At 35.4% G+C, this 15,361-nt stretch overlaps 1 protein-coding gene across 1 annotated transcript; it reads left to right on the forward strand.

Moving 5' to 3' along the window:
- The first annotated feature begins 9,475 nt into the window (after positions 1-9,475).
- Positions 9,476-10,839, forward strand: LOC123543118 (zinc finger protein 93-like). The gene has a single exon (XM_045329183.2). It carries the CDS (start codon positions 9,736-9,738, stop codon positions 10,837-10,839), a length of 1,104 nt encoding a protein of 367 aa, XP_045185118.2. The 5' UTR covers positions 9,476-9,735.
- Positions 10,840-15,361: the final 4,522 nt, after the last annotated feature.

The following is a 15,361-nucleotide window of genomic DNA, read 5'->3' on the forward strand; positions in this document are numbered from 1 at the left end:
TATTGTGTTGTTTTTATCTAGACATTAACTACATTAATCATTCTTTAATAGAACAAGAAAAAGCAAGTACATGTACAGGCAAGTACAAGCAAGTTCATGTACAAGCAAGTACAAGCAAGAGACATCGTACGTCCAGTACCTGTTTTATCTGTAAATGAAAATGAAAGGAAATGCAATATCGATTACATTCATCATTTATTAATAGAACTAAAAATAGAATTAAAAGCATGTCCAAGCAAGGCAAGTACAAGCCAGAGACATCGTTGTTCCGTAAATCCAGAATCTGTTTGTTTGTTTGTTTGTTTTGGGTATAACGCCGTTTTTCAACAGTATTTCAGTCATGTAACGGCGGGCAGTTAATATAAACAGTGTCCCTGGATTCTGTACCAGTACAAACCTGTTCTCCGCAAGTAACTGCCGACTTCCCTACATGAATCAGAGGTGGACAGAGTCTGTTTGATCTGTAAATGAAAGTAAAAGCAGATACAATAAAGTGTACTTTGACAACTGGGCAATGGTAGCTTTGTGCGAACACATCTTACCTTTTTACAGAAGGAATCCAAATTCACACTAGTATCTGTTTGAAAGGAAGTTAATTCACACGAAATTATAATTAATTTATAAAGGCAAAAAAAGGCATAACTAAGAGAATCGAACATAAAATTAGAAATGCGCATGTCTATTTGACGTTCGTGATGAGAAAGCAATTGATGGACATAAAAGACCCGACAAAATGTATAAGTCCACTAAATATTAACGCAGTATTCCAACTTTCATTTCAGTAGGATAGAAAACACAGAGGAATTGAGTACACTATCTTCTGTTGAAGAAGTCTTGAAAAGTGTTAAAGCTCCAGGAAAAAACAAATTGGCTTTATAGTCCCGATAATAAGCTTATGTCCCCTTTATGGCGATAGTGTATTACAGAGTTTTATATGAACTGAGTGGAAACTGACGGTGCCGAGTTCTTCGACACACATAAGTATACGACCAGTCAAACTAAGGCTCTTTTATAAGTACGATTAACCGCCTCGATAGCCTAGTGGTAAAGCGTCCGTTTCGAGTGCGGGAGGTCGTAGGTTCGATCCTCAGCCGCGTCATACCAAAGACGTGACAAATGGTACCAGTACCTCTCTTGCTTGGCGCTCAGCATTAAAAGGGAAACCGGCCTCTTCTCTCATACCCTCGTGGCGATGTATTCCATCAGGAATGAGGTGTCGAGAGTGATTAATATAAATTGTAGAACTTCCTTCACAACCGACCTAAAATGAATTATGTATAAACTAAGTACGATTATGGATTAGAGAACAAGATTAGAGAACAAGAAGATTAGAGAACAAGAAGATTAGAGAACTTTTAGAGAACAAGATTGGTCATGTTTCTATGCTGCATCTCAGAAAGGATGGTTAATTGAAACACGCCTTTTAAACTTCCACGTGCATGATCTCTTCAGCCAATTCAGTGCACGAGCATTTGATAGGAGAATCACTAGTAATTGTATCAAAAAGATACGTATGTTCATTAAAAGTACATAATCTTATGTCTTACAAATAAAACAATATCAATTAGTTAGATATCGAACATGTATAATATCATGACTGAGCAAAGTCTCACAAAATTATTAAAGATGCATTATTGTCAACCAATGAGTCAGCTGAACATTTTTGAAAGATGATAGTTGAGCCGCGCCATGAGAAAACCAACACAGTGCATATGCGACCAGCATGGATCCAGACCAGCTTGTGCATCTGCGCAGTCTGGGTCAGGATCTATGCTGTTCGCTACCGGTTTCTCTAATTGCAACAGGCTTTGAAAGCCAACAACATGGATTCTGACCAGACTGCGCGAATGCGCAGGCTGGTCTGGATCCATGCTGGTCGCAAATGCACTTTGTTGGTTTTCTCATGGCGCGGCTCAAATATATATTTGTCTACATAGTCTTCACACATCTACATTTTTAACATTTCAAGTCAGTTTATTCTATTATGTGCATAATTATTTCAAGTACATAATACTTGTATATTCACGTTGTTATGAAGTTTTTTTGTAAGAACGGATGTAGAGACATGACAATATATTTATAAAATCTCACGAAGGAGCTATTCAGAAAACAGCATTGAAACATGCAGTTCGTTAAACAATATGCATGATCACTTTTTGTTGATGATGTATAACAAATTTCATCCGAATGTGATTGTTACTGTGAGCGCACAATCATGTTTTAAAAAAATATTAAAATGAATCAAATAATCCGGCATGAGAGTCTCGACAACATGCGCATGTGCATGTCCACTTTATATTGATTATTTGTATATTTTATTTGTATACCAGCTTAAACTTGGGCTGTATAAAAACTGTAGACGGAGATGAATACATACGGTACAAAGAAACATTAATATTCAATTCATAAAGTCCATAAAAACGGGCTATAACTCGAGAAAAAAACATCGGATATAAACGCTAAGTTGTTTCAAAAGGCGTCCACAATCACAACTATAACAACCGAAAAGCTAGGACTGAACGAGTTGTGGAGAGAGCTATTTTTGAATATATATTCAAGACTGAGAAACGTTGTATAATATGGAGGCTATGTCTTGACCAACCATCTCTAATGCATATGTGCATAACAGCTATTACTTGTTTAAGTCGTAAATGCCCAAATGGGAGAAATGAAATTTGAGCCACACCATTAGAAAATCAACATAGTGTGTTTGCGACCAGCATGGATCCAGACCAGCTTGTGCATCTGCGCAGTCTGGTCAGGATCCATGCTGTTCGCTAACTGTTTCTCTAATTGCAATAGGCTTTGAAAGCGGACAGCATGGATTCTGACCAGACTGCGCGGATGCGCAGGCTGGTCCGAATCCCTGCTGGTCGCAAATGCGCTTTGTTGGTTTTCTCGTGGCGCGGCTCATTTATAAAATCTGACGAAGGTGCTCTTCAGAAAAAAACAACAACAATGAAACAAGACGCTCGTTAAACAATATGCAAGACCACTTCTTGTTGCTGGTGTATAACAAATTTCATATGAATGTGATTGAAACCGTGAGTACACGATCATATTGTAAAAAAAAACAACATAAAAATGAATAAAATAATCCGGCGTGGGAGTCCCGACGACATGCACATGTCCACTTTAAATTGATTATTTGTATTTTATTTGTATGCCAGCTTAATTTTTGGCTGTATAAAAACTGTAGACGGAGATGAAAACATATGACATATGGTATAAAGAAACATCGATATTTAATTCATAAAGTCCATACCACGGGCTATAACTCGAGAAAAAGAACATCGGATATACAAGTATAAGTTGTTTCCCGTCAAAAGGCGTCCACAATTTCTACTGTAACAACCGAAAAGTTAGCATTGAACGAGTTGTGGAGAGAGCTATTTTTGAATATATATTCAGGACTGAGAAACGTTGTATAATATGGAAACTATGTTTTGACCAGCCATCTCTAAAATTAAGAAATATTAAACCATGTCACAACATTAAAATACAAGGATGACACAAACATAGGAGACTAACTCTTATGTCATTTTAATAATGTTAATGTATCTTTTTCCAAATACCCTTTGTGTCTAATGAAAGTCAAAAACTAAATTTAAAAGTTCTTAAATTGACAGTCAGAAAAAGATTTTTTTAAAAAACTACAATTATATACTTTTTTCCAGATTATATATACCCTGAACCTTCTCTGTCATAAAATGGCTTATAAGGAGATAAAATGGCTTATTAGGAGAACAACATTGCATCCGATGACTGAAGATATCATAGTATATACATGTGTGCAAATGCAAATAGAGTGGGTTTATAGGTTCACTTTGAAAACAACATTTTTTTTTAAAAGTTTAGGCTATAAGAGTTACAATTGACTTCTTTATTCAGCCTAAAATATGAATTTCAACAAATGTATGATTTGCTGAATAAAAAACTTAATAGGTTTTATAAATTTTAAAATTTATTGCATTGATTTTAGTGTGGAACTACATTATATTCTCATTATTATATTCAGTATTACTACCCTTCTTAGCAATTATCATTAGTATTTATGGCTGCATTTTTAACATAAAATATTTTCAGTTTTACATAGACTATATTTGCAGCCTATTTTTTCCTCATTCATATAAATCATTCGAAACTGAGATAAAATAAATAAGTTTCGAGTTGAGTCCTCAAATTCACCTCTGTCGTTTTTGCACAGAGAACAGAGGAAGTGTCATTCTTTAATTAAGACTTCTTTAAAGCGTTAATATAATTATTCTTAATTACCTTTAATTTGAGATTTTTAATTGGTCCGGGAGGATATCTGAAATTTCGATCTTCCGTCCCTGCGGCCGTATTTTCACGGCCCCGCCTTCTTAAGTTCTAGATTTTCATTGGACAATACCACCAGCCCAGAAAACGAGTCTGAGCCTTCATAAGATACCGTATTTTCCAGAGGGTCAGCACAATACTCGCTGACAGCTTAAAGTTGAAGTGTCAAATAAACTGGAAAAAGGATCTTATGAACTTCTCGTTCTAATTTTTAGGTAAGCAATTTTGTACATACTATTTACTTTTATTCTGTGTTGCAATTAGACTTAGAATTAGGCAATCAAAACAATTGTCACAAAACTTCAACTTTTGTAATTTGTCTATTATTTTATGTTATAGTGACAAATTCAAGTCTATTTTAGAGATTTTCGCAGAGAACTGCACGTAATATTTTCTTTCTACTTTCAGACTGGTTTCAATGAGCTACATAAACACATGGGGCAGTACATTACTGATCTGTATCAGTTAGTCTGGGGTCAAAATTTGACAATGATTTGATGTCGCCCCTAAAATATGCGCTGTAAAATTTCGCATAACACTAGACTATGACACTGGACATAGGATCTAGACTGGCTACATTCACATTTATAAATATAGAAATTTAAAAAAGCGTATCATAGTCTAGTAGCTAGTCTATGTTGAAATATAAACTGAGTATAACTTTTTTTGTCTTGTTCTCTGTGTATTTTTCATATACTTCATGTAAAACTTTTATACCGTAAAAGCAGAATTTCAGTTTTCGCTATATTTGCGAGGCCCTACATCGCGTGAAAATTAATACTCGCTTAAATATTCACTATTGGTATAATGCTAATTGAAGTAGGATACCAATTTTTTACAATTTCGCGTATATTAAAGCCTCGCAAACATAGTCTAAATTTCAAATTTGCGAAATTTTGACGCATCCAAAATGTGTGCTTTTACAGTATATCATCATCATTTTTGAACAACTTGTTTAATAGAATATTTACCAGCAAATTTCACAGTCTCGTAGGGTAACGGTATTATTGCTCCCAAAAAAAAAATCGCAAAATTTTGACCTCGCGAAAATATGTACTTTTACAGTACTATGTAAAGTGCATTTATCAGCAATCTAAAATACGTATTTCTTTATTTTAGCTGAGCTATTTTTCTGTGTTATTCTCTTCAACTGTTGGTATAATTGTGTTAAAATACAGGTATATTTATAAATCAAATAGCCTACTTTCGCATACCCAGAAACACTGGCGCCAGATCAGAAAGAAAATGCCTCTCAAATTTTGTTGAAAATGAAATAACAAATAACATTTCACCAGAATTCACCTTAAACTTGGATCTAAATGGTTTACAGATAACAACGTTCATCCGATTTGTTACATTTTCTTTCGGAACGTAAATAACCGAGGAACACCAAATAAATCACGAGGATTCGAACTGACAGAAAAAAAGATATAAAGCTTAAACAAAATAATGTTAAATATGTTGGGGAAAAAACTGTTTTTAATTGATAAATAACCCTTAGTGTATTTATGTTTTTCACACATTTGGTAGCTGTTACGAGATACATGGGGCGTTTTCACAAACAGTTTCTTTTACTTAATGTCGCTTAATTGATTATTAAACAATCAGTTCCGTGCCGATTATCATTATACCTTGTTAAATAACATAATTAATTGGTGCATATTATTATGCCTAATATTTATTTTTTTTTTTTTGCTGAATTTGAAATAGACTTTATTTAAGGGATAGATTCATTCATTAATCTAACTGTTATCAACAGTTTATTTGACAACAAACTAATCGGCACGGAACAGTTTATTCATTTGGAAATCCTCGGTTATTTAGGTTTTGAAAGAGAAGGTAAACAATCAGGTGAACGCTGGTATCTGTAAACCAATTAGATCCAAGTTTTAAGTGAAGACTAGTTAAAACTTATCTGTTATTTCATTTTCAACAAAAAATAAGATATAAATAACCCTAAATCTCTAGAAAAAGGAGGTCCGTACCCCTAGAAAACCCCTAACAGGCTTGTCTAGAGGTACGGATCCGTACCTCTAGAATCTGATTCTAGAGGTACGGATCCGTACCTCTAGACACTTCCAATTAAAAAAGCAATTAGAATTAATTCGATGTAATTGCTGTACACAATCTGTGTGCCGGTATGATTTTTGATGATGTTACAATAAAACATACTTCGTTTAATTGAAACATTTCGCGAAAATTTTGTGTTGGATTCACATATATACATGTGCCTAAAATGTTGCATACAACCATAGCTTCTTTACGTTCTCTGATCACTGCATGAATGTAAAAGTATGAATTACAAATTAATGAATGATGGTGATTTTAATTGTGATGATAATGTGATTAATTTACTCGTGCGTGCATTTCAGTGTTATAATTAAAGTAGAGGATGAAAAAGGGCGCACTTTATGCAACTTATTATTAAATAATAAAAAAAGAAAAACCACACACACAAGTATATATTTATTAAATACAATAATCACTTTCACCGGTACATGACCTTTTTCATTATCATGATATATTACAAACACAATTCTTAGTTTACACTATATCTGTGTTTTATTGTTATAATTATATTATTATTATTCTAATTCATTAAAGGAAAATTAATTCCTACTCCACAAATCTTCATGGTCTAATAGGGACCCCTGTTGTGCAAAAGTGCCCATCAATTAGCGACTATTACATAATCGCTGATAAGCAGCAGATAAGACAGAGGTTTTATATTGGATTAGCGTGGGAGACACTTCTCTACCCACACGCTTGACAAGTGTTTTATGGTCTTACTGCGAATATTGTGAAACATTGAAGTTTTATAAATGTGAAAAAGAAAATAATACAATAATTTTAATCATGAGCAAACAGATATTTTAGATTAATTGTAAAATGTAAGATAATACGTGTTAAAGACTACTATAAAAAAAATTTTTTTTTAACAAATGTACATTACAGTCTCTTGCAACACTTGATTTTTATTACAGACGTATTTTTGGGTAATTAGCATAGCCTGGGGTGTCTATCTCGTCTCCATCCTGTGTATTCGCAAAGGCCCATAAAACATCACCCGTAAAACACTTATAGTCAATATGCAGCAATGTGAAAATTGAAATTTGCAGGGTGATAAATAAAAACAACAACAACAACAAAACCTTGAGAACATTTTATAACATTTCGTTTCACAGAAAAGGCTTTAAAAAGGGGATTTATAAAAAGAGTTGTTTTGTGTGATGTTTTATGTATATCCTTTACGATTAAAAGGTGGCATTTTTGACTTTCATATTTTCGGTCCATACATTAAACGAAACTTATAACCCAGCATTATGAGCATATTACATGACCGAAAATACACCTTACATACGCATAATGATTCGGTCATTCTGAACAAGTATTTTTATTGTAAAATCCATGCAGTTTCATTAGAAACTCATTGTGCATTACGGCAGAATATTTTGTACATTTTGCTTGCTGTTTAAACATATAATTATTAAATTCAAGGTACAAGGTCGTTATCTAGCAAAGTCCACATTTTTTCGATTAAAATACAATTAATTACAGTACCTTAAAGATGTGTTATATTCTGCTTTAATTTGCACACTCCAATAACTGTATCTTACCAAGACTGAAGATGCACTTTTCAAAAAGCCATATATACAGTTACCCGCTTCCTTCTTCTCTTATCTTACTAATTTCTTGTCGGTTGACGCGCGTGAAGTCTAGGTCTACAGCAGCGGTTTGACTAATCGGGAGATACCTGTTTATCGATATTTTAGTGTAAAGGGAAACAACTACAACGGCGCGCAAGGCAAAAAATCAATACCGACAAGAGTTGCGGTTCTCGTATATTTTACGCTCAAAGTTGGGGATGGTACATGTTATACACTACCCCTAGGTATTCTATAAGAACCATGGTCATGAACGGGAAAATATACTAACCAAATTTTAAATCGCGTATTTCATACCTAAAACACGCAGCTCCCGCCGGCGTAAATGTGTACTATTGATATTAAACAAGTGGTAATTTATCTTCCAGTGCCCAGAAATCTAAGTCAATTTGCTGGCTTATTGACGAAATTGTCTCCCTTGAAAATAGCTTATCGAGTATAGATTAGCCAATATCGGTCAATTTACACCTATTGAAATATAGGAGGAGAAAATTTTTAACACGTCAAGTGACATCAAAGGCATTATCTTATACATCGTATATAATTGTTTGGAGCAAATGTGTATCTGACACTTTGAGTATAACTTAAAATCTTAGTGTTGCATTACTTATAATAAGACATATAGTATATAAGTACGGTATGTTTAACTTCGGAGTACACATGAATTTACATATTATATAAGTTACCGTTGTTGACAAAATCGTAGAATCTGTCTGAACTGGCCTATTCGTTTTGAACATTTTTAAAATGTTTTCTGTCATTTTGGATAGAGACATGTACAAAATGTATTTATATCACATATGTAAATGTAATTAATAAAATGTATACATGTACTAGTGTATATTTATAAACACAACACTCGCTGACAGCTTAAAGTTAAAGGGTAAAATAAACCAGTCAAAGAATTTAATGAAGTTCTTATTCTATGTTTTTAGATTCCCCATTATAACAGTTGGAACTACATTTTGGACCACTTCACACGTAACATCGTGTAGTCACTTCCTAGTTGGTGTAAACAGTCCTGGAGGTGCGACAGTAGCTATTTGGTGTAAACAGTCCTGGGGCGCGACAGTAGATATTTTGTGTAAACACTCCTGTTAGTGCGACAGAAGCTATTTTGTGTAAACAGTCCTGGAGGTGCGACAGAAACAATTTGGTGACAACAGTCCTAGAGGAGCGACAGTAGCTATTTGGTGTAAACAGTCCTGGAGGTGCGACAGTAGCTATTTGGTGTTAGCAGTCCTGGCGGTGCGACAGTAGCTATTTGGAGTAAACAGTACTGGAGGTGCAACAGAAGCTATTTGGAGTTAGCAGTCCTGGAGGTGCGACAGTAGCTATTTTGTGTAAACACTCCTGTTAGTGCGACAGAAGCTATTCGGTGAAACAGTCCTGGAGGTGCGACAGTAGCTATATTGTTGTAAACAGTTCTGTAGGTGCGACAGTAGCTATTAGGTGTAAACAGTCCTGTAGGTGCGACAGTGGGTCTTTTTTGCACGCTCAGCTTCTTGTAAAGAACTAAGGAATAACTTGCACTGTACTATGATGTCCTTTCTTTAACAACTTCGTCTGCTGACAAATCACTTCCGGAAATACCTTCACAAGGAGACTGATCGAACTACAGCAAGGAGGATCGTCTGCGAAATCACGTGCAGTGGAACTGTTAACAATAGGAGGAGAAATGAGCATCAACAAGCAAATCAATGAAAGATTTGAATAAAAACTTGTAAAAATTGTCCAGATACTAATATAAATGCAACAAGAACTTAACCCTGCTGGAAAAATGTTATTTTCACACGAACCGATTCAAATGCCAGAACATCGGTTTAGTTGCGATGTGTGTCAGAAATCATTTCAGTTTGAATCTGCACTTTTACGTCACATTCCGACTCACCTTGACAGGAAATCTAGGCCCTACAAATGCGAATTTTGCGATTTATCTTTCGTCTGCATGTGGAGACTGAAAGAACATAGAATTAAACACACGGGAGTTATTTCACACGGTTGCAAATTATGCACAGATACTTTCGGTGATAAAAATGACCTCGATTTACACATGAAATTACATGAAGGTGAAAAGAAATACTTTTGTAAAATATGCAATGCAAGATTTAAGCAAAGAGATGGTTTAAGAGTTCATTTGAAAATACATTCTGGAGAAAAAAGATATGTCTGCGATATCTGCCAGAAAGCGTTCATTTCTGCGTACGAGCTCAAACGGCATATGAACGTGCATATTCAAAGTAAAGGTGTAATTTGTGACATATGTAACAAAAGATTTTCGTGTAAAAATGCGCTTAGCATACATAAAGTCAGACATGCATTAACGAAAGATTACATTTGCGATCTGTGTGGGAAATCATTCATTGCAATCGAGGATTTGAAAAGTCACATAAACAATCATTACAATATTGAGCTCATGTATTCGTGCAGTGTATGTGACAAGCAATTCAAAACACAAAAGTATTTAGAACAGCACAAAAAAGTGCACAATGTAAACCGGAAACGAACGTATATTTGTGATTTGTGCGGTAAATCATGTTTTACTAATGCGCAACTGAATGCGCATGTCAACCGCCATACCGTGAAAGCAGAGGTCGAATGCAAAGTTTGCGGAAAGGTGTTTCAGTCAATCGGTAATCTAAAGTACCACATGAAAAGGCATTCGGACAAAAAATTCTTGTGTGACGTGTGCAATAAAGCTTTTCCGAATAACAGTGATCTGCAACGGCACATGCGTATTCACACCGGTGAAAAGCCTTACTCCTGTTCGATTTGCAATGCGGCGTTCAACTGTTACGCAAATATGCATAGACACAAACGCTCTGTTCATTCTGAGGGAAAAGTGTTTGAATAAAAATCAGGACAAAAATTTTAAAATTACGAAGATAAATTGAAAGCGCAAAAACAAACAAAGCTTCATAACGGTCAGTCTCCGAAGAGTTTACATTTTAAAGAAAACCAACGGGTTTCGGTATTTTTAGTTTGTTGCTACTACTTCCCGAGCGGTCTTCTGCGCATGTCTGGAAGGACTTAATCTAAAGCTAATTGGGTTAGGATTCCATGGTTAAAAATATTATATTAAGGTACTTTCATTCAAATCACTTGAACCCGTTACTGAACAGGGCTGTAATTTATCAACCCCGCCAGGTTTTTTTACAGTCAAAGTGTTTCTTTTGTACAACCAGGACCAAGGGTTTCCCGTATTATTTTCTTAATAATCAGAACCAGAAAGGTACCTTTTATTTTATTAGATTTTGTCTCAGTGTTATTCACGCGCTTGCGTTCTGCCTTTGTAAACTTTCAAGCTTTCGACAAAAAATTACTTTTTTTAAAAGTTTAAAAGTTTGAGCGTTCTCTTCTATCAAAAATGTATAGAATGCATTTTTAAAAAAAACAATACTTTAAGCCGTGGTCCTGTAATGAAAATGGGAAAAATTTCGTATTTTTCAAAAATCGCTTGGGCATTTTCCGCTTTTTTAGGGAAAGTCACGAGTTGGCCAACTTTACGTCCAAAGAATGCCAAAAATTGCCAAACGAAGATACATTTTCGTACGGAAATAGCCGATTATGTTCGTAAAAAAGACCAAAGGTCTAAACGTATGTGCGTATTTTCCCTTTATGTACCATAACATTTTGTCTAATTTTCGGATTTTATACGTAAAATATTACATTTTTTATGTCATTAAAACTTCTTTACTTTTTTGAGCTATTCACCCCCGATTTTGTGTAAAGTTTTTGAAAGTTTTCACAATAAATATATAAAACAAATAAACAGTTACTGTATTATTCTATGTTTTTCATGGTCACGCTGGTCTTCAGGAAAAAAATGTTGGGTTTAACGTAAAAAAAACCACAAATATAGGTCACATTGCGATATTCTAGCTTTTGATGGCGGAAAAAGACCAGTTTGTCACTGTAATCATTATTTCAGGCAAGAGGGGACACCTAGGTAGAACAGCAAACTTTCGAAACCCAGGGCTTTGTTTGAAAAAAAAAACTATCCCATTGGGGTTTCGATCCACAACAGGGGTACAATTATTCAAAGTCAGTCCCTAAACTACTGGGAGGCACGGAGGTTTAATAATACTGTCACGTGTTAAAACGGATAGAAATATCCGCCCCGGAGCACCTGCGACGGGCGTAACGAGGCTTCTTAAAAAATGATGTATTTTTTATTCTTGCACCCCGGCTGGCTTTTCCCGGGGTTTTTTACCCATGTCGAAAAACCCCATCGGCACTTGCATATCGTGTAATATAAGCTTTTTATTCTGACAGATATATTTCTTGCAGGCATACCGTATTTTACAATAAAAGAAAAAATAAAAAAAAATAGAAATATGTTCTTTGTAGCACCGTTTAGTTGGTATGTCCCAAAAACGTCCATAACAAAAGTGAGTAATGACGTTTTCAGTGACGCCAATAACAAAGTTCCATTTTCGGTCAGAGCCCATCGATTCAAAACAAGTGCATGACTTATTTTATTGGGGTTGTGTAACCGGAAAAAAGGAAAAAAACCCAAGAAGTGATTTTTTTGGGAAAAAGGGACATTTTTTATTTCTTTTCAGTATTTCTTTTATATATTTTAAAAAATTTTGCTAATTTTTGTGTTTTAAAAAAAGTTTCATCAAATAAATTTTCCCCCCATCATAAAAAACGATATAAACAGGGGGTTATCTCATTCACACGGAAATTACTAAAATAAAGTATCACTATTCATAAGTTTTTTGTCCATTATTTTAGTGGAACTAAGATAGTTCTTGAAAAAAGTATGATTGGATATACATGTTTCGATTTATGGAAGGCCGTGCACGCCATAACGTTATAATGGAAGTATATTGGAAAACAATTGGTGTCTCTACCATAGTTTTATTTTTTGGGGGGGAAAGGGGACAAAAATTTGAAAACTCCAAAAACTCTGCGCTGTCCCGGCAAAAAAAAATCATAAAAAACCAATTTCGAAAAACTCAAGGCAATTGTTGAGCGAAGTTGCTAGAATACCCTTCTTATTGATTTTTTCACATGCAATTCTTTTCTTCTGTGAAAAAACGAGTAAAACGATTTTTAAGGACACAAAATTTTTTAGACAAAAAGGGCCAAAAAAATCACCCTTTGCGCGCCCGTAGTATTATCGCAAATGACTGACCAAAAACCATGCATTTTTGTAAAGATGGGGCCAACGAAAATAATGGTGGGAAGAAAAGTTCTCGTGACCGTTTACTTTTTCCGCAAATTTGAGCTGAAGGGGAGGGATGGAGGCCTTTTCCCAATTCGTCTCCTCCGTCCCTCGGGTAAAGTTTTAGCCCCGGCCGCTACATGGACTGGAAAATCGATACAGGCAATTTTTATTTTAACAGTAATCACTCGTACGCAGGAACCTTAGTTCTTAAAACATAAAAAACCGTTGAAAAACCCTGTAAAGTAAAATTTTTTTATTTTATTTAAAAAGTCCCGGGCCAAATGCGAAACGGGCCCCCTGCCACTTTTTAGCGTAACGGTTTTTTCATTCTATACTAAGCGGAGTCCATTTTCCGCTAACCTCTATACTAGAACTGATAACTAGCCTTTTTTGGATAATTGAAACATACACTAAAAATGCCCCCGCGGGGACGGTAAATTTTTCAGAATCTACTTATTTTTTGCATGTTTTTACAAAAATATGCGTAATTGTGATTACTTAAATTTTTTAAAAACGTTATAATAAAACAAGCAAAAAAAAAATAAAACTGCCGTTCCTTATTACGCCATAATACCATATATTATCAGCAACTTGGAATAACGTTTGGTACAACTTCACATGTAACACTGAGTAGTCATTTGCTAATTGGTGTAAACAGTCATGTAGGTGTGACTGCATTTCGCATTCAGGTTCTGCTTTTGTTTTTTACAGACCTATGAAAGAACTCGGGAAGATAGCCATTCTCGATTAACATCATATCAAAATTGGTAGTATGAGGCGCATTGATTGAGAACTTCTTCTGCTGTGACTGCTTGAAGTATCGTCTGCTGTACTGCTGGAAGTACGTTGGGGAAACCCGGAATGTCGCTGTTGGTACTTCGGGAAAGATCGTTGTTGTATTGCGGGAATGTCGTTCTGTCACGCCGTTTTATTCGTCTGTTTGTATGCGGAAGTTCGTTGCTGCACTGCCGAAAGTATCGTCTGCTGGTATGCCGGAATATGTCTGTTGGATGGGGAAGTATCGCCTGCTGGTACTCCCGGGAAGATCGTTGTAGAATAAAGATTGGAAAATATGGGGCATTGATTGAGAACTCTTTGCGGGGATGTTTAAAGTATGTTGTGTTACTGGCAAAGTTCGTCTGCAGGTATGTTGGAAGTATCGTCTGCTGGTACTGCCGGAAGTATCGTCTGCTTGTACTGCGGAAATATCGTCTGTTGTACTCCCGGGAAATATCTTTGCTGTCAGCCGGGAAGATCGTCTGCTGGATGGGGAAGTATCGTCTGGGTACTCCCGGAAGTATCTTCCGGGGAGCGAATCAAAACAAAAACGGGAACGTCTATGAATTTTTTTTAAACGATAAAAGCGTTAACAATAAGGAACAAATGAGAATGGACACACTCATCTACAAGCAATACATGAACGATTTCAATAAAACAATTTTCTAGATACCCATGTAAATGCATGTCAAAGCCAGAAGATCGGTTTAGTTGCGGTGTGTGTCAGAAATCCTTTCAATAAAATCTGCATTTTTATGTAATTTCATCCACTCTGACGGGAAATCAAGGCCCCTTAAAATTGATTTGCGAGCGATCTTTCGCCACAAGTCGATTCTGAAAGTACATAGGATTAAACACACGGGCGCTTCACATGACTGCAAATTTTGCACAGATACTTTTAGTGATAAAACTGACCTCAATTTACACTTGAAATTACATGAAGGTGAAAAGAAATACTTTTGTAAAATATGCAATGCAAGATTTCAAAAAAGAATATTTGAAAAAACATTTGAAAATACATTCTGGAGAAAGAAATCATGTTTGTGACATCTGCCAAAAAGCGTTATTGTCTGCGAGTAAGCTCAAACGGCATCTAAACGTGCACATTCGAATTAAAAGTGTAATTTGTGACGTATGTAACAAAAGATTTTCGTGTAAAGAAGCGCTTAGCTCACATACAGCCAGGCATGCACCGACGAAGGACTATACTTTCGACCTGTGTGGGAAATCATTCATTGCGAACATGGATGTGAAACTTCACATAAAAACTCATTTCAATAGTGAGAGAATATGTTCGTGCAGTGTATGTGACGAGCAGTTCAAAACACAAAAGTCTGTAAAAAGACACAAGAACTTGCACAATGTAAACCTAAAACGAACGTATATTTGTGACCCAAGAGTCGAAATTCTGTCAAAAAGCCAT

This window comes from Mercenaria mercenaria, chromosome 19 (genome assembly GCF_021730395.1).
Source record: "Mercenaria mercenaria strain notata chromosome 19, MADL_Memer_1, whole genome shotgun sequence".
Lineage (NCBI taxonomy): Eukaryota > Metazoa > Mollusca > Bivalvia > Venerida > Veneridae > Mercenaria > Mercenaria mercenaria.

Bases quoted from the DNA above. Each gene is read 5' to 3' on its own strand.
- LOC123543118 (XM_045329183.2), top strand. From the start codon at position 9,736: ATGCAACAAGAACTTAACCCTGCTGGAAAAATGTTATTTTCACACGAA.